This window comes from Lepeophtheirus salmonis, chromosome 14 (genome assembly GCF_016086655.4).
Source record: "Lepeophtheirus salmonis chromosome 14, UVic_Lsal_1.4, whole genome shotgun sequence".
NCBI lineage: Eukaryota > Metazoa > Arthropoda > Copepoda > Siphonostomatoida > Caligidae > Lepeophtheirus > Lepeophtheirus salmonis.
Genome location: NC_052144.2, coordinates 36,611,926 through 36,630,684, shown reverse-complemented (window position 1 = coordinate 36,630,684; position 18,759 = coordinate 36,611,926). Strand labels below are relative to the sequence as shown.

General features: G+C 31.7%; 4 protein-coding genes across 4 annotated transcripts in view; 2 read left to right on the top strand and 2 right to left on the bottom strand.

The window, feature by feature from the left end:
• Positions 1–621: 621 nt before the first annotated feature.
• Positions 622–2,732, top strand: LOC121129081 (dynein regulatory complex subunit 3). Its single transcript, XM_040724753.2, has 4 exons — positions 622–934; positions 1,015–1,179; positions 1,378–1,670; positions 1,742–2,732. Exons 1-4 carry the CDS (start codon positions 639–641, stop codon positions 2,569–2,571), a joined length of 1,584 nt encoding a protein of 527 aa, XP_040580687.2. The 5' UTR covers positions 622–638; the 3' UTR covers positions 2,572–2,732.
• On the bottom strand, positions 2,598–5,616 carry LOC121129080 (flotillin-1). Its single transcript, XM_040724752.2, has 4 exons — positions 4,504–5,616; positions 4,140–4,412; positions 3,842–4,078; positions 2,598–3,785 (listed from the first exon to the last, which is right to left on the bottom strand). Exons 1-4 carry the CDS (start codon positions 4,729–4,731, stop codon positions 3,231–3,233), a joined length of 1,293 nt encoding a protein of 430 aa, XP_040580686.1. The 5' UTR covers positions 4,732–5,616; the 3' UTR covers positions 2,598–3,230.
• Positions 5,617–5,748: 132 nt separating this feature from the next.
• On the bottom strand, positions 5,749–8,940 carry LOC121129114 (MPN domain-containing protein). The gene is made up of 2 exons (XM_040724793.2): positions 6,794–8,940; positions 5,749–6,722 (listed from the first exon to the last, which is right to left on the bottom strand). The coding sequence occupies exons 1-2, from the start codon at positions 7,919–7,921 to the stop codon at positions 6,069–6,071; spliced, it is 1,782 nt and encodes a 593-aa protein (XP_040580727.1). The 5' UTR covers positions 7,922–8,940; the 3' UTR covers positions 5,749–6,068.
• A 119-nt stretch (positions 8,941–9,059) lies between these two features.
• LOC121129113 (protein fem-1 homolog C) overlaps positions 9,060–18,759 on the top strand; it is a 60,995-nt gene continuing 51,295 nt past the window's right edge. Inside the window, exon 1 of the mRNA XM_040724792.2 lies at positions 9,060–9,738. Coding sequence (XP_040580726.1) covers positions 9,679–9,738 — 60 coding nt within the window. The 5' untranslated portion in view covers positions 9,060–9,678. The remainder of the gene's footprint in view (positions 9,739–18,759) is intronic.

Genomic DNA, 18,759 nt, shown 5'->3' with positions numbered 1-18,759 from the left:
CTCTTGCAAAAATCCCATCTCTATATATTATGTACGATTTAAAGCCGGTGATTCTACATATTACGAACTTAAAAAGTATAACATAGGATTTATATTTTTATATAAATTTATTTGAATCATTGTTCTTCATTAAGAGTTCATGTTAAAAACATACTCTATCGTTTATATTTATTTTGATACAATTGTCAATTCAATGTATATAATAATTAATAACTATTTTCGAAATATAATAAACAATTGGCAACAAGAAAAGAACAGAAGGCTACCGACCATAAGTTTTTTTTAATTTTTTGGTTCCTATTTCTCAGTCGAGGTTGACAGTGAATAAAAATAGCTTGTCCTGATCCTTACCATAATAGTTACTCAAAGACATTTTTTCTTTAAAAAAATGTCTTTGGTGGTTACCAAAGGAATCAGGGACTCTTCAGTTACACTTCTCCCAAAAAAAAAAATTCAAATTATCACTTAGTTATCAGAGTGACCACGATAACTTTAGGTTTCTTTTTTAACCCTGCCGGTAGATCATATTTTTTTACAAAGACACTGATATCGAAATAACAATTAGATCAATAATGATCCTTTCTTACTATGATCAAAGAATCAAATTGATCAAACAAATCCACATAAAAATATCCCCAATGGCAAATTTAGAGGATGAGTCTCCGATTTTGATTACGGATTCAATGATAGAAAGTTCCCTCGATATTAGTAAAGACTCATTAGAAGAGGATTATAAGGAATATATTAAGTCCAATGCCTCAACTCTGCGTCTCGAGTATACTAAAATTTTAAAGATTGATAATTTAAACAAATTGACTTCTTTAAGAAAGTTGTACCTAGATAACAATTACATAGAAGATATATCTGGATTAGAGTCGCTGATTCATCTACAATGGCTGGATTTAAGTTTTAATAGATTGACTGAAATAAAGGGGTAAGAATATTGAGCATAATAAGAACAACGAATTCATCATCCTATGATTACTGTTAATAAAATGCATCCTACTCTTAAAGGTTAGATATGCTAATTCATCTTGAGGTTCTTTCATTGAATAACAATGAAATTCGTGAAATCAAAGGACTGGATTCACAAAATAAATTACAGATTCTTCGAATGAGTTCGAATAAGCTAGAAAGTTTAAAGGATATACTTTATCTAAGAAAATTTTCCACACTCAGGTATCTATTACATACATATAATAAGTCATATGCTTATATATTTTCAAGACCGGAGGTAAAAATCAATTAAATCACTGACAAAAATACATTTATATACTCTATTAGGACCTTAGAAAAATATATACTTTTTTCCTCTATGTATAGTATCTACACAACCCTTATATTTGTAATAAAATCTTTAAGATGAATACATTTCAGGACTTTAAGTATCAGAGATAACCCATTCTGTTCCAAAAAAGATGAATGGAAATCTTTTATTATTGCTCTCCTCCCTCAAATTGTATTTTTGGAATCAATGGCAATTTCAACAAACACTAGAAAAGAGGCTATTGCAACACATCAAGGTATTATTTTAAGAACAGAAGGTAAGGAGGATAAAATAGCTACTGAAAAATCAAAAATTGATGCAGAAGCGGAAGAATTAAAAAAGGATTCTAAAGCATTTGTTAGTAGATTCAGAAATAACGGTCTTAAAAAGTCAATTACTGAAGGTAACTATTCATATTCTCGATATCACCTTTCTTATAAAAATCAAAATTTTATTCGTTAAATATCTCAACAGGAGAAAATGAAGAAGATATTTTTGGTAATCTGATTACGAATAGAAATTATATATCCCTCAAAGCGAAATTTGAATCTGATGAGGATGATATAGGACATAGAATATATCAGTATGGACATGAGCAGCATAGATTGAGAGATGCTGAATTAAGGGATTTAGAAGTGTGTCTTGAGTTAGGTGAAAAAGAATATAGGGATGAGGGAATCATTGCAGTAGATGAATTTTTAAATGAGAGAAATCGAATTCAGGTTGAATATTTGAACTTTGTGAATGAAGCAACTCAAGGTGGTGGAGGTTCAGAGGAGGAGGAACGATCCCTTCGTAAAGAATTTGATCGTATGAAAGAAATATGCCTAGGGAATTTGAATATTTTTAAGGATAAGATCATGGGTCTAGAGTTTTGCTTAGTGAATCAAACAGATAAAACTATTGCCTTTTTCGAAAAAACACTCCTCAAATCTCTGGATATATTTTTAAATGAAATTTGTCTTCTTTTTTCTGAAGCAAGAAATGCAGATATTCGATTTTATAGAAGGATTGTAGAGCTCATTGAGAGTGAAACTGCCGTTGAAAGGTGCAAATTTTGGCGTGAAAAAGCGGGTCAGTGTCATGACATTCGACAGACAAGATTATCCAACATAGAAGTAGAACTTGAAGCATCTGTACGTCATTTCTATCGACTATATGTTGAGGACATGTATGAAAATCTTCAAACTAGAAACCGCTCAAGAATACTGGAATTACAACATTTTGTCGATAAGTGCAAGGCAGAGACAGAGGAATATGACTTTTCATCTTCCAACGCTGTTGAAGAGGATGACGTGTATTAAGTTTTTTAATTAAATAATTTTAAGTGTTTTTTTTAATATATATAATATGTATATTTATTTGGACAGATTAAAATTAGATGAATCAACAACATGCATTTAAAAAAATCAAATAATGTTAGCTAATTTTTAGTTTAAGGCATATGAATATACATAAATAGATAAGAGCATTAAGGAACACATTTAAAAGCAAATTATTCTGTATAAAATATATTATATAAGCACAGTAACATCCAAGAGCTGATATTGTAAAAAATTTTTTTAAACTTTATAACAATGTATTTAAAATAAGCTTGTGGAAAATAAATATAATTACTATTATTTTTTAAAACATGAGTAATTTATTATTATCAACGAAATTGACAGTAATAATAACATAAGGCATTATTTTATCATAAAAAATCTTAAATTCAAGACTTAATTTGTGCTTAAAAACTTGACGGATAAATTTAACAAAATACCATAAATATACTGTAGTAAATGTAGTAAAAAATATATAATCAAATAATGAATATATTGGGGTATTTACCGGGAGGACATCCTCTTCGATCAAACATGAAAATTATCATCGATTGTCGTATTTAAAAAAAAATCTTATTATATTCAACAAATAAGAAAATTATAACTCCATTATAATAATATACATATTATATAAATGCACATTAATTAGAACAAGCAATAACAGATTTTTGTATATCAACCCCAGTTAGATTCTTAACGACTTCTGGTATTTTATTCATGATCTCAATAACTTCGCCAGCTACCCGTTTAGCTCCAATATCACCCGATCCATCTGATATCATGGTAATTTTCTTCGTTCTAGAAAGAGGTGCAGCAACCTCCGCAGCAATATTGGGTAAAGCGGTGAGAATCATTGACACAACAGCAGCTTCACCATATTCCCTAAGTGCATCAGCTTTTTTGGCCATTTGTTCAGCTTCAGCCTTTGCCTTGGTCTCAATTGCAAATGCTTCTGCATCTCCTTTCAATGCAATTGCTTCAGAATCGGCTTGAGCCTGTAATATTGCTTGATATTTGTAAGCCTCAGCTATTTTATCCAAGCGGAATTTTTCAGCATCTGCAGGTTTACGAACAGTAGAATCTAATTCTTTCTCTTTGCGAATCATTTCCTGCTCTTGAATTTCGACTTGTTGCTTTCTCTCAACAATCTTTACTTGGATTGCTTCTTCTTTAATTTTTTGTTGCATTTTAGAGCTCTTAATAAAATGATGTCTTTAATACAAAACTCTGACCAAAATAATATTAAACTTACCTCGAGTTCATGAGCCATCTCTGCTTCTGCCTTGGCAGTGTTAACTTCAACATCAAATTCTGCTTTTTTCAAATCATAATTTCGTTTTGCTAAGGCAATGCCAGTATCATTCGAAAGAGTAGCTTCCATTTGTTCAGCTTCTGCGAGAGATTCTGCTATATTAGATTGCATTTTAGCCTCAGCTTGACCGATAGTTGCATCTTTCTTAACTTCGGAGGTTCTTTTCAAACCCAAAGACTTGAAAAGTGAAAGAATAATAATACAATAATGAAATAATATGGATTATTATTCGACCTACTTGAAGATATCCAACATCGTCTTTAATATCTTTAATTGTATAAGACACTACAGATATTCCCATGTTGTAGCAATCTGTTGAGGCAACTTTAAACACTTTTGTTGAAAAAGTTGTCCTATCTTGATAAATTTCTTCAACCGTCATTGTACCCATAATTGCACGTTGATGTCCTTCCAGAGTTTCTTGTGCAATATTATGTATCTCATCCTCACTTTTATTGCCAAATTGTTCTGCGGCCAGACGTAGCGTGTCCTCCTTTCCCAAGATTTTAACCTATTGTTGTTGTTAAACATGAGTTATTAATGCACTCAAAGTTATGTACATATTACGTCTGTGAATTAATGAATTTACTATTATTAGTTACCTGAGCCACCCCCGTGACAGATAAGGGTACACCATGGACTGTATAAACTCGAGGAGTTTCAATAATAAGAGTCATGACAGATAGTGGAATCCTTTGAATAGATTGAAGGCATGGAATGACCACCGCACGTCCACCAACAACGATGGCTGGCTCATTTCCATATCCTACTCCTGATATTACAATAGCCTCATTAGGGCCACAAGTTACGATACCAATGTCGAAGCACATTGTGCAGTATAGCTTTGTAACGTGACTAGAGTAAGTAAAATATTAAGGACGTAAAGTTGTTATGTCTTTTATTTTCTCTTAAGTAGTACGTTCTTATAGTTATATAATAAGCGTTAGTACACTAGGCCAATGTACTAAAACGCTCCTGCCTTCGTATGACTTGCAAGCCCAAGCAAAAACCCTTGTATAAATATTTCTTATACTATGCATTTAAGAGGAGAAAAAATATATAAATGTCTATGATCATATGAAGGCAAAAAACTCGCTTTTAATTATATTGCTTGCCTAAATGTTTATGTACATGTACAATGTACATTATACTCAGCACTTACTCTAAGAACTTGAGGAAAGGAACGAAGAATCACAAAAAAAGTAGTCTGAAGCAGGTAGAATATTATGGATGGAAATAGTAAGTATTAAGTAGACATCGACTTTCCTCTAGTCAGGAAAAAACATATACATTTAGGTATTTAACCCCTTTTAGTCGAAAAGTTTATGTATACACACACATCAGGGGCGTCCGCAGGGGCTATAGCCTTCCCAAATTAAGGATTTTTTGCTTATTATTCGAAAACTTAATATTTGAATTTTTTTTCCAAAACATTTAATTTTTTGTGAATAGCTGTTGATTTTTTAAATTTTTTTTCCAGTCAATAAATTTTTTGAAATTTAATTTTGTGTGAAAATCTATTAATTTTTCAAATTTAGCTCTGGACTTTTGAGATTTAAAAAATTTAATTTTTCAAATTTCCCCAAAATATATAATCATATAGACACGCCTTCATATGCGATATAAATGTAGCCATATGTACAACAAGATATAGTCAAATATCCTATTAACAAAAATCAACATTGAACAATCTATGAAAGTTTTGAATACTAAAAGAAAATGAAAAATAATCTTTAAATAAATTAATTTTTATCTACAAAGAAAGTAAGTAAAAAAGTAGTAGTTGTGTAAGAATAAAAATAAATATAAGTAAAATTTGCATATTGGTCTACTAAAATGAACATGAATTAGGTCGAAGGCATACTTCAAAATGAATATATTATTTATATACAACACCAAATATAAAATAGACAATTAAGATATTATTTAAAAATGAAACATTTGTCTGCGACAAGCTTAAGATAATATGTAACAAATTTGATAAACAAGAAGTATTAAATGCTAAATTTAAATCATGCAATAACTGAATCGGAGGGAACATGATTCAGATTTACTTTATCTTTTAAATCACAGATTATAACAACTATCATGGAATTTTATGCACAAAATTGTCTAGAATTCCATGCAACTATATACATTTAGATACATGCACACAAAAAGTATCATGTTAGTTTTCCTTTTTCGAAGAAAAGTCTAAGGGATAATTGGGCAATACAAAAGGATTTGGCTTTACAGGAAATATACTATGAGTGGGTTTATTGTCATCACTGTTTTTCAAGGCGTTCTCTTCATCATCATCGATTTCATCCTCTTCTTCAGTTCCTCCGCTTCCTGCTCCGGGACCCACACTTACAGATGTGGACTTAAATAATACCTGGCTTGAGATAATAGGATCTTCCATTCCCCGATATTCAGGCTTTAAAAGTTTATTTCGAATATATCTCCATAAGCGCTCATCTTGATCTCTAGGGAATTTAGGAACAATAGTAACTCCTAGTCTAGTAACATAAGTGTCTGATTTATTATCCGAAACGCACTCATGTAGGTCGACCTGAACATTCGATATGACGCTTTTAATTGTATCGAGTACTTCAGAGGATAAACAAGGATCAGAAACAATGTGGTAAATCATGGACATGGGTTTCCCATATTCCTGTGTTCCATTGTTCGTTTCTGGTGGAGGAACAATCCAATATGCTAGAGTATCAGATGGACCATTTCGAGGCCCATATGTAGATATTATCATTCCAATACAAGGCGTATATGAAGCATCGGAAGTTCCGAGCATTTTAACTTGAAATTCTAATTGGGTCTCACAATCCTGCAACGAAAATATGGATAATTATTATTTGTTTAAACTTATTAAAATCAATGACAATAAAGGATACACACCTTTAAGGATGGAAGTGCTCTATCAGAATAAGACCTACTCCTATACCACCCGAGAAGAGTCAAGTGCTTCGAATACAGCGTTTGGTAAATGTTTGACTCTAGCTTTTGAGCATCATCAGATAGGATATGGGACGGATCACGAGAGATGATAGGAAACACATGAGTTATAGCCACATTATGGGCATTGATATCCCATTGGCCTGCAAGATAGCCACAAATTGTATTTGAATTCACATGAGCATGTAGATCCATAATGAGACTCACAGAACTCGATAGAGACACAGTAAAAGGTTGCATTTTCCCCATACTTGAAAACGTTTCAGGCTCAATGAGGGCATCCATATAATCTCCTTGCATTTTGGGACCAAGTTGATTATGCTGAAGAATACAATCCTTTATGCGAGTAGGATCAATAACAAAATGATTTGGTGGGACGAGTTTGAGCTGTTGGAGTTGGAGCTGTTGTTGAGGATTGAGGATAATTTTTGGAGGAGAAGGAAGAGGTGGAGGCGGCGGTGGAGCTTGGTGATCAGGTTGAACAATAGGGGCTGCTGTGGATGTTGAGGGTAGGGGTGCTAAAGTAGCAGTAGGAGGTGGGGTCTTTTCTGGGGTTTCTTCCTTTGGGGTTTGACAGCCTTGTTGTCGCTCCAGTTTCATTTTGAGCCACGAGTTCTTGTAATGATCCATTTTTCGGCCTTTGTACTTTACTGAAGCCCATCCACATCCAGACTTTTTTGCAGGATTTACAATTTTTTTGCAGTAGATGGCCCAAGCGGAGGGATTGTTGAAAACGAGGCCTGTTTCTACGGACTTAATCTTCCCTCCAGGGGACAAGTCTCCTTTAAAAGTCTGCCCCAAGTAATCGATGCTCAAGACTCCTTCCCCAGGCTCAATGAGATCCTCCTTGATGAGTGTGCTCAGCGTCAGCTTCCCACCCAGGGATGAGGCGGACGTGCAGCTCGAGGAACGGCCCTCCTCACAGTTGGACGAGGACTCATCTTCAGAATCAGAATCCTGCTTCATGGAAGGTGGTCGAGGAATCGTCAGGATATTCACACAGCTCCCGTTCCCGCTCACACTCCAATCATCACTTGGAATCTTCGCCTCTCCAGAGGACGACATTTCCATCTATCTTTGGACCGAGCACGACTTCCAATACCAGTCCCTTGCCAATAGACCTATGTTACACCTTAAATAGATTCCTGTGATGAATATTCTATAGAGTGGAGAATTTGGAGGATACCCAAATCACATATATCTGTTGAATAAGTCCGGAATTATTCCATTTCTTCTAGGCCAAAACTATAAGCCAAATTCTGATCCATCCTCAGAATATGACGTCACACGTTCCCTTGAATGTTATGTTTATGAAAAGGAGGCGCCATCTACCTTAGTTATTGCGCCTATTTTACCTTTGCTCTTTTAACGAAACCTTTCATTTCCTCAAGGACGTAAATTCAAATCGTCAATTAATTCATATCCATTCTAATTCTAATAATGTATTTAATTTTAATTTTTTGTACAGTTTTATCTTTCTAACATGCCAACGATTACATTTCTTGTGTTTGCTGATCATTCATTGTGATTACTGATTTAGAGGGAAACGTTTGCCACGAACATAATTTATGTATTGAGTTGAATGAAATTATGTACGTTGATAGATAAAAGACTAAAGTTAACCGGATTTTACCCTTAGTAGACCGGGAATGTCCAGTAGTTGGAAAAATTAATCTTTTTTTTTAAAACTCGTATTTTGAAAAGTCAATTTTGATTGTATTCATTAAGCAATAGAAACTCAAACAAATATCTAATGTTTAAAATATATAATATTCCCTGAGTAATTAGGAAAGAACAAGAAAAACATCTGAAGGTAAGTATGATTTTTTTTTTTTTAATTTTATGTTAGTAATATTAATACGTACGTACATAAAACACCTAGCTGGGTAATGTAATCATAAAAAAAGAAATATAAGACCTATGACGACATGAACTTCTCATGACGTCAAAAGACACCCCAGCCAACTCGGCTGATGTTGCTTACATAAGAAGAAGAACGAAAAGGATTCATTCGTTGATTCCTCACATACCTCTCCTCTGTACCCCGTACATACACGTTCTACCTCTCCATGTAAAATATCAGCTGCAAATGAGTGAAAGAAAGAAAGAATGTAGACTAAGTGGCAGTGTATGGGCCTGCTGAGATAAAGAATGTAATATCTGGCTGTATGGGCTGATTAGAGCAAACGTTGCTGTTTCTTTTCTTTTTCTTTCTTTCTTGATATTTCTCTAAGCAAGTATTGTAGTAGTAGTCTATTTTGGATTTAGTTTTAATCTGGGTGTTGTCGTTGGAAGTTCTTCCGTTTTGTCATTTTTTTTCTTAATATCTATTACATAAAAAGAAGTTCTACTCTTCATTTCTTTGTTACTCTCTCGTATACTTCATTAATTGACTGATTCTCTTTCCTCCCTCCTTATCAGAAGATCTATTTTGGAACAACATAGAGTCATCCGAGTTCTTGGATTTGGCTTAGAAAAGGAAGGAGAATTCTGCGCTCAAAATACAATTTATAATATTCACTTAAAAAGGATGTTGTCAAAGTGGAAAGACTAAAGAGTCACGGAAATGACGACTACGACTACTATTCGCTCTTCCATCCTTTTTTTTTAGCAACCTTATTAAGGGAAAAAAAGAAGATCTATGAAAAAAACTAGGAAGTTAGTCACTTAAATCAAGGAACAGGCAATCACCCTCATTAACTATCAACTAATAATATCAACACATCGTTGATTTTCAACCTCGAACTTTTACTATTTCTATTCAACATCTCATCCTTCTTTTTTAATCAAATAATTTATAATTATTTTACTCCAAATTGTCAGAAAATATGGATTTTAGAAACGTTGTTTTTAATGCTGCTAGAGACGGAAAACTACGTCGACTCAAGGTAAGACTCTGGGAGAATTCTCATTCATAATATAATCGAATACCATTTATGTAATAACCTATCATATCAAAACTACAGTTTTTTCCCATAATGTGCATTATTAGGCTACCAATAGTTGGCAGTGGGAATGGGCATTTTGTAGAGCGCGAGTAGAAAGTGGGTTCTGCTGACCCTTGTTAATATCAGCTGCCTCTCTAATAATATCAACCATTGTTCTTTTCTAATCCTAAAACTGTTATTTTTATCTACATTTTGACCGTTCCTACTTATAAGATATCTAATTATTCGCACAAGTTATTATATCAGAGATTTCCACTCTTTGTTCCTTCCTTTTTATGCTCCTTCTTACAATCATATACCTTGTTTCAAATCTCCTCTATCCATGTATAATGTATGTTATGGATGGATGTTGAGTGACCATTAAACAAAAAAGTAAAAAACAACAACAACACAGAATCTGTAGATAGAACGGTTTATTTCTCTTTTTACAATGACAGGTGATCTTTGAGCTTGTTGTTGTTATTGTAGTAGTTATAATAGTCCTACATATTGATTTGACAATACTGTTTCATCTGAAACAGAAAAAAAATACATACAATATTGATCCTTTTAAACATTGATAGAAGGTAGGAGGGGGGGGGGGCACGAAACACACTCCACACACACATACATAATATGTACTTTGCCATCTTCATTACTTGAGGTTAATTCATTTCTTTTATTATACATTATTGATAATGTTTTCTGTGGATTCATACAAGGTTCATTGTCTCAAATTGATCTTAAAGTTGGGTCAAAATGAAAGAAGTAGAGTTCCTAAATTATGATTTTATATATATATTGTAGTGACCTTCAAATAGTTGAGTTGTTCTTTTATATTTGTATATATATATAAGTATAGTGGGTGTAATTTTTTTTTTTTTTAATAAGCCAGGGAAGGAATTCAATTTATGTATCGATGTATACATACATGGATATCTAGAAATTTGGAGGCATACAAATTACTTTTGTGTGTTTGTCTACAAAAATGAAAAAAAAAAAAAAAATTGTCATTCTCCTCTGCTCCATTCTTCTTTTTTTCCTCTTTCGACATAAAGTTTTTTGACTTTGATTACTCATAGAAGGTAAAATATTTATATATAATATAAAGGGCATTGGTCTTTGTTAGACAAAGAACGTATGTTGAGGAGAGGGGGGGTAGAGAAAAGGTATCGTGTTGGATTATTATAATATATTCTCTCATGTTACTTAGGATGTCAATATATTTTTTGTTTATTTCCCTGCACACATACATGCAAATTGTTAGATTTTGCGAGCATTAATATATTTGATCAATCATATCATATAAGTTATGGCAATGAATTCAATAAATGATGTCTTCAATTTATAGTATACATACACATTTGTCATGAACAATTTCTAAATGATGTTCGGACAAATTTACAATTATATATGCATGTAAAATACCGCTTTAATCCTGTTCTAGTTTATCACATCTATGGAGGAGCAAACCCACTCCTACGCTCTACGAGTAGTAAACTTGTATGTTCACAGACAAATATATGTATAATTTTATCATTTTGACCCTTGATATGTATATCGTTTTAAATACATAAATAGACTAGGGTCAATTATTAAACTATTTATTTACTTATTAATCGTTACTGTTCCTGCATTCACGCACTCTCTTAGAAGAAGCTCATAGAATTAAGTTATAAGCTCTTTCTAGATAAATATGAGTAATTTAACCCTCCCTACGTGTTTAAAAAAAAACACAACCAACCTATAACGGTTTAACAATGGTTGGTGATGGTTTTTGTTCAGAACGCTTTGGATAAAGGGTTTTATATGATTATGTTGTACGTTATATGTATGTATAGTGTATGCGTACTATTCATCAATATGTTTTGAAAAAAAATGGGAAGAATATCCAGTTTTTGAGAGCACAAGCAGCCGCATGCCTCGCCTATTATTTTGAAAATGCGTGTTTCGAGTGCTGTTTATTTTTTATTTCTACTTGTTATACAAAAAAACCTATAATAATAAGTAATACGTTGAAGCAACGACAGCCACATTAAAAGCAACTACGGCACGGAGTTTATCTTCTTTGTTTTGAGAGATGCGGATACCGTTTGAAACAAAATGAGTGAGGGACCTCTCCTTTGATGTGCATAAATACATACATATAACATTTTTCTAAAAGTAGTCAGATATATTAAATATTCTATCTCATTTGAAAAACTTACATTTTTACCAATATATCCATAGAGTTTTTTAATTTGAGTTGGAAAGATGATGATTCCATTCTCAAGCCAACATTCTCTCATGCGCATAAATCCCTTCGATATGAAAAGGTGGATTTGTTTTTGTATTTACCTTGAAGTTTCTTTCTTTCTTTTTTCTAAGTTCCTACATAGGTATATCTACTACAACTACAAATCCCTTGTCCTGTTTCGAAAAAAAACAAAACTATAAAAAAAGGAAAGCTTAGGAGGATAAAGGACAATAGAAAGTACACAAAAATTACATTGCTTTTCCCTTATAAATTTATTATTTGACATAAGTCATAAGGTACATATTACTACTACTAATTTCAAAAAATTACATGATGATTTGGTATTGTGTATTCTAAAAGTTACTTATTCTTTGATTGTATTACATAAATATCATGATTAGAACACAAATTTTAATAGAAACTAAGTCCTTTTTATCTTGGAGTATAGAATAAAAAGTCAAAATTGTAAAAATATGATATCTGTGCTGTCTCTAAGGGTGTGTCTTTATTGTCAATATGCCCAAAAATGTTTGCCTCATCCATTATAAATATTAATAATTAAATAGATAATAATATTCCCTCCCTGCTCAAGAGGATATCCCATCATCCAAAGTTCTACTAATTAAGGTGCGATTGCTTGTTGTTTCTTCTCTAACCAAAGATTGTACATATTTTGAGGAAAATGTGAAATGAAGAGTGATTAATCATAATTAATATTGTGAATAATTTATTTGCTGAGGGATAAGGGGAATATATTGAGGTTGAGGAAAATGGAAAGTTAGTACATATTTCACACTTTTCTTTAGTAGTAGCCGAGCAAACAAGTACATTAACGCCATAAAAAAAGGTCTTTGTTCCATTCCATTTTACAGGCCAATTAGCTAGATATTAAATTTGATACAAATCTTGTCTTTTTGTTAAAAATATCTCATATAGAAAAAAACTAGCTATTTTTCTGTAGTTCATAGATGCCTTCTCTGAAAAATAATGACGATGTTTTCCATGCTCATATTTCTATTTATTATGAGATAGGTTTTTTTGTTAAAAGTTTATACTGAACTAAGGTATATAAGAAGTACATTTTTACTTAATTTTTGGTTAAAAAGGCTTAATAAATGATCTTTTTGGGAGATTAAAAAGATGTTTTTCTGATTTTGTTACCAAAAATTAAATTATTTTAATATAATTTATTATTGTAGCAGATACTTCATAAAAAAGCATATATATATATTCACAAATTCTAATGCTGTTTGATATGAATAAAAAATGTGAATTTGTTCTTACTTTTGGGTGATTCTGTTTCCAAACTACAAATTTGATCCCCATACGCTTGACATTATTTCTCGAATGAAGATTGATATTTCATATTATTTATCCAGTATCTATTATTATATTTTATCAGTAGGATATATTAGTGTTATACCATTTATAATTTTTAATTATCAATCGAAGACATTTCAAAAATGAATAAACAATGCTAAAGTGTTTACTCCTTCAGCTGGATCGTACAGTACTCCATCCAGTTCCAGTCATGGAGTGAAGCGTATATCTCCTCCGCAGATACCATGAAAACACAGCAATGCTATCAGGTTTCTAACAGCTGAAAACAATATGACAGTTTAGGAAGGACTTTAAGTATTAGACAAGTATTATAACATGATTGATAATATGAGGCCTATAGTCAAGGATTTTTACCTGCGTCAAAACATCTCTTGGTCATCCCTTGGCAGAAAAGATTATATTCTCGTAATGAGAAAAGTCTAGGAACAACGTCTCTACCTAATGATGTCTGTGAGAGAAACCTACACCCTCTTCCAAGACGAATTCCCGCAAGACATGATATCTTTGTCTATTTTCATAATCGATGATATTTTATATACATTAATATAAGTGAAGATATACATATTTTGTTTACATCACAAATACAACTTTCAAGAATAAGAACGATTTGGTATTCGGTTACCAGAATTCTCATCATTTGACATGTATTTATCATGAAAAAAAAACCCTCTCATTTTTAAAACTGAGTCAAATGATGAATAACATCAACGATGTTAAAAACTATTGCTTCATATTTGTTATGCAAACAGCATTTTATTACCAAGTGTATAACACTTTAATTTTGAGTGATTCTGTTAGTGCTCGGTCATACCCATTTACTTCATACATACATTGGTATAAGTAAGCAAATTTACTTTCTATAAGTATTCTTACGTATTAAGTTTTACTCCTGTGTTGATTGCGAGCATTTATCTCTTATTAATATTATACGCACTTTTTATTTATTGCAAAAATAAAAGAAAATTGAATAATGTTTTGTTTGAGGAAAAATATAGAACACTTTTTTTCTTTTTTCAATTTAATAATTATTTAGCAATAATTTGTCTATTTATGATTCTGTGACCGGTAATTACATTCCTGGTAATTTTATTCCCAGTAAATTAATTCCCATTTTGAAGCGGGATATTTAGTGACGTCATACGGTTTCTGTTTCTGTGTAGTACTTAGTACTGTACTGGGGGTGGGGGAGTTGGCAGGTGGGGGAGTTGGCAGTGGAGATGACATGACGTCTTGGGATAGATGGGAGACGGATATGAGATTTATGGCGTTTATGTATTAGAAATGACCCCATCATAAATTTTTGATAGTGAGTAGGAATGGAATCTGCGGATATTATGTGTATTTTAGGAGATGGAAATAAATCCTATCATTGCTCTTCTCCTGCTATCGACTAGCTTCTATTACTACTCCTTCACATCAATCATAATCCTTTTCTTCTCTCATCACAATTCAATTCTATGTATACAATAAGCAAGTTCCTGTAAAGCATTACTCAAAAACTACAAGCTAGTTTAGAAACATAAATATCCCTCTTCAAAATGGGAATGAAATGTCCGGGTATGAATTTTACTGGGAATAAAAAAAACAGGGAATATATTTATTAGGAACACTGTATGATTCATTCAATGAAGACTTGAACGAGTACTGTGTATCCAGTAAATTAGAAGGATTGTTTTTTTTTATGAAAAGTGAGTCTAGATTGCATAAATATGTATTCTTAGATTAATTATGTATAATCATCCATTTCTATTAATAAATTAACCTGATAATTCTTTGGAGGTGCCACAAAATCTATAAAAAATCATTGGTCTAATTAAAGAAAATGATACATTCCATTTGAAAGACCATATTGGAGCGATATAAAGTATCTTAAAGATCAATTAAATGCTCTGAACCATAGATGACTTCTACTTAGACTGATTAAGAGTTATGTTGTAGCAGGTATAGAAAAAGTAATGAGACCTTCTCCAAATAAAGTTTTGGATATGTGTTGTTGATTAAATCTGAAGGTTCAGATTTTTTTGAATAGCTTAGATTCTAGGGTTTTGATTGATGTACATGTTGTAAACAAAAATTCTGTATGTCGCGATGGAGGCAAGAAGAGCCATCATACGTAATCAAATCCGCATCGGGAGGACCACCTCGGACATCATGAAGGCCTTAAAAGTCAGCAAGACCACAGTCTTGTCAGGTCCGAAATCGTTTGGCTGATGGGGACAAGCTTAAGGACAAATTCAACATTGGAACCCACTAAAGTGAAGCCTGAAGACATCATGAAGGCCTTTAAGGTCAACCAAACAATGAAAATGTCTGAGTAAACTAAGAAGAAGGTGCATCTGTGGGCAAGGCCATCCGAAAGGCTGGAGGAAGGTCGCTTATGAGAATTGAGAGGCCACTCCTGTCCCAACGTCAAAAAGAGCTCTGTCTTCAGCGATGCCAACAAATCTTGAATTATCTAAAGTACAAGAGCAATTATATTTAAATTCATATACATTTATTTTATTATACATTTCTATATCAATTTACACTTAAGATAGACGAGAATTCTTCTTTTAGAGGGAAATTTTTACACCCCACGACTTATTAAATAAGTTACAATAAAGAAGAAAGATCATAAGCATCGACCGTTCTTTATTTTTTAATCGCTATACTTAGTTTTTTCTTCACACGGATCCCTTCTTTATATATAATATACATTAAAGAGTGCCTTTTTTTTCATATATACAGACATACATAAATTATTTTTTACTCGCTGAATCAATGTTACTTTTTAAATATGTACTTTTTCATGACAATTAACAAGATTTTTAGCAAAAGAACAGTTATTTCACTCAACTCACTCAATACTCAAATTGTATCTCGTGGTGGTCACATAATTAAATGCCCTAATTCCTCTAATGGAACATCCTTATTAAATTGAAGGAAGCAAGAGTTTATATTATTATAAATAGGAGTGCAACTTTGTTTTATTAATAAAATATATAATTTTATTAATTTGGGATATTTATTATTTTGATAAATTAATTAATTTTTCATATAAATTTAGTTGTTGTCTATTAACTAACATCAATAACTTTTGTTGTTCTGATATGGAATACTCCCAGCTGACTTGAGAGTAGGTTTTTTATACTTGCGTTCACACAACTTTCAGCACTTTTAACAACTAGCTCCCTGTGCTCTATAACTGTAGCTAACATTCCTGACTATCTCTCAGCCTATCCGAAAAATTAGAGTATAAATCCTTATAATTGACTGAAATATTGAGTTGCTTGTTTTATGAATTAAAAAATATTTAAATCTGGAATTTTTTTTTTTTTTTAATATTTGTTTAAAATTATTTTGATGTTAACGCTCCACCACATATTACATAAATCCATTAAGTAAATCTTCAAACTTTTTGGCTTTTTTTTTCTTCATTATTGTCAAGTCGAAATTCACTTAGTTTATCAATTATCATCATAATCATTTTACTATGTTTATTATGTTTGGTTAAACTGGTTCCTTTGTTTCAATCCTTTCTTCTTCTCAAGAGTTAAATTAAGAATTACATACATATTAACTTCTTCACATACCCCTTATATGAGGTAACAATATCCATTGTTGACTTCTTGCTGTTGTTATGCTGTCTTTGTGAATCTGGTTGCTATCAAACAAACTAACTTACATATTATTGATACATAAATTAATTTTAATTTAAAACAACTATAATCACTCACGGAATATTAGGTCTGATGATATAATAGGCATTAAGCAGGAGGAGAGGTAGATGAGATTTTGACCTTGGTTAGATGTTGCAATTTTTGAGTGTCTAGAAGGTTCGTGGAGAGTTTTGCTAAATATTTTGTTCACAACAGCTTTAAATCGTATATCGTACATGGACTTGACTTTCATAAATCACGCTATCATTTCTATGAATCGTCTTCAAGTCTTCCATATTTTTACTTGAAGGTCTCATAATTGATATCATAAGAGTAATTTAAAACTCGTACCGAAAATATTGTGTATAATGGGCATGTTAAAAAAAAAGAAACGGAAAATCAACATGGTTACCCCGACAATTTGAAGAATGTTTTGGAGGAGAGACATAATAATGCTTATGAATTTTTATTAGATCACAACACACAATCAGCTTTATCAAGTGAGGAAGAAGAGAAGGAAATAAACGAGAACAACGTTACTCCAATTTTGATCCACAATTATACAGCAAGGATATATATATTTATACAAATTTGCAGTTTTGTACAGCAAATTTACCTTAAAGTAACAATTAAGAAATAACCACATTAGTCGTTCAAAAAGTCCGTAACGGTAGGAGTTGGGTTGATCGATTTACTTTGCAACCATTAATTAAATTTTGTATTGAATATTTCTTTTTTTTTAATGCTTTTTTGAATAATATTGTTTATAGGATAACTGAAGTCAAGTTAGAGTCATCAGTATCCGTCCCGGGTACATTAAAAAAGACACGGTTCAGGACTAGAGCTCTGGTTTATACAAATATAAATTCTTAGGTCAAGCATATAAAACTCAGTTAGGAACTGGATACAGTTAATGACCATTTGATATCATGTGGGTCGAACCTGTAATTTATTAGAAAATAGAAAAATGTGAGTGTTTTTTTTTTATCAGTGAGAAAGTTGAAATTAGATCAGGGGACGTGGAGCGGGGAGGTTCACTTTAAATATACAGCAAAGGTGAGGCTTTAATATTCTTAATATAAGCCAACCATAAATAAATGGACTCTTGAGCATGGAGAGGAATTATTTTTTTCTAAATATAAATTTATTAACAACTCATTATTATGATAAATAAATTTTTGTATTTTATTTCATCCCTAATTAATAAAAGTTAAACATTAAAAAAAGTAAAAAAAATCATTATTTATTTATGAAATTCCTTTATGTTCATAATAAAGTATCATAATTTTCTATAAATATGGTATCCGAACCGGAATCTGCTTTAAATTTGGAATCGGTACATCCCTACTATTAAGTAGACTTCGTTGCAAAAGTGTAACATAGTTGCTTTAAATAGATCTGATTGTGAATGCATTAATTGCCGATATCTCAAAACAATAATATTATACTTGTTATACGCTTTGATTGGACTTAAGTAATTTACAAAATTGTGTGTAGAGAGTTAACTAAACTCTTTTTGAAAAAATATTTTCATATTTCATACATATCCTGTATGACTATAAATTTTATTATTTTAAGAAGACATAGTTTTTTTTTAAAGATCGTGTGCATTACACAATTATTTTTGCAGTCACATAAGTACTTAAGTCGTCAGTGATACATAATTGTCCTAGAAAATTATTATTTTTATTATAGAAGCCATTACACTGTAGTAGCCACTTTTTACCGTGAATAAATGTTAATTTTATAAGCCTGTATTTTTTAAAA

Bases quoted from the DNA above. Each gene is read 5' to 3' on its own strand.
- LOC121129080 (XM_040724752.2), bottom strand. From the start codon at position 4,731: ATGTGCTTCGACATTGGTATCGTAACTTGTGGCCCTAATGAGGCTATT. The intron at 4,413-4,503 runs GTAACTAATAAT...CAACAACAATAG, and splicing joins CTGTCACGGGGGTGGCTCAG to GTTAAAATCTTGGGAAAGGA. The intron at 3,786-3,841 runs GTAAGTTTAATA...CATTTTATTAAG, and splicing joins AGATGGCTCATGAACTCGAG to AGCTCTAAAATGCAACAAAA.
- LOC121129081 (XM_040724753.2), top strand. From the start codon at position 639: ATGGCAAATTTAGAGGATGAGTCTCCGATTTTGATTACGGATTCAATG. The intron at 1,180-1,377 runs GTATCTATTACA...AATACATTTCAG, and splicing joins AGAAAATTTTCCACACTCAG to GACTTTAAGTATCAGAGATA. The intron at 1,671-1,741 runs GTAACTATTCAT...ATATCTCAACAG, and splicing joins TAAAAAGTCAATTACTGAAG to GAGAAAATGAAGAAGATATT.
- LOC121129114 (XM_040724793.2), bottom strand. From the start codon at position 7,921: ATGGAAATGTCGTCCTCTGGAGAGGCGAAGATTCCAAGTGATGATTGG. The intron at 6,723-6,793 runs GTGTGTATCCTT...TTTTCGTTGCAG, and splicing joins GAGCACTTCCATCCTTAAAG to GATTGTGAGACCCAATTAGA.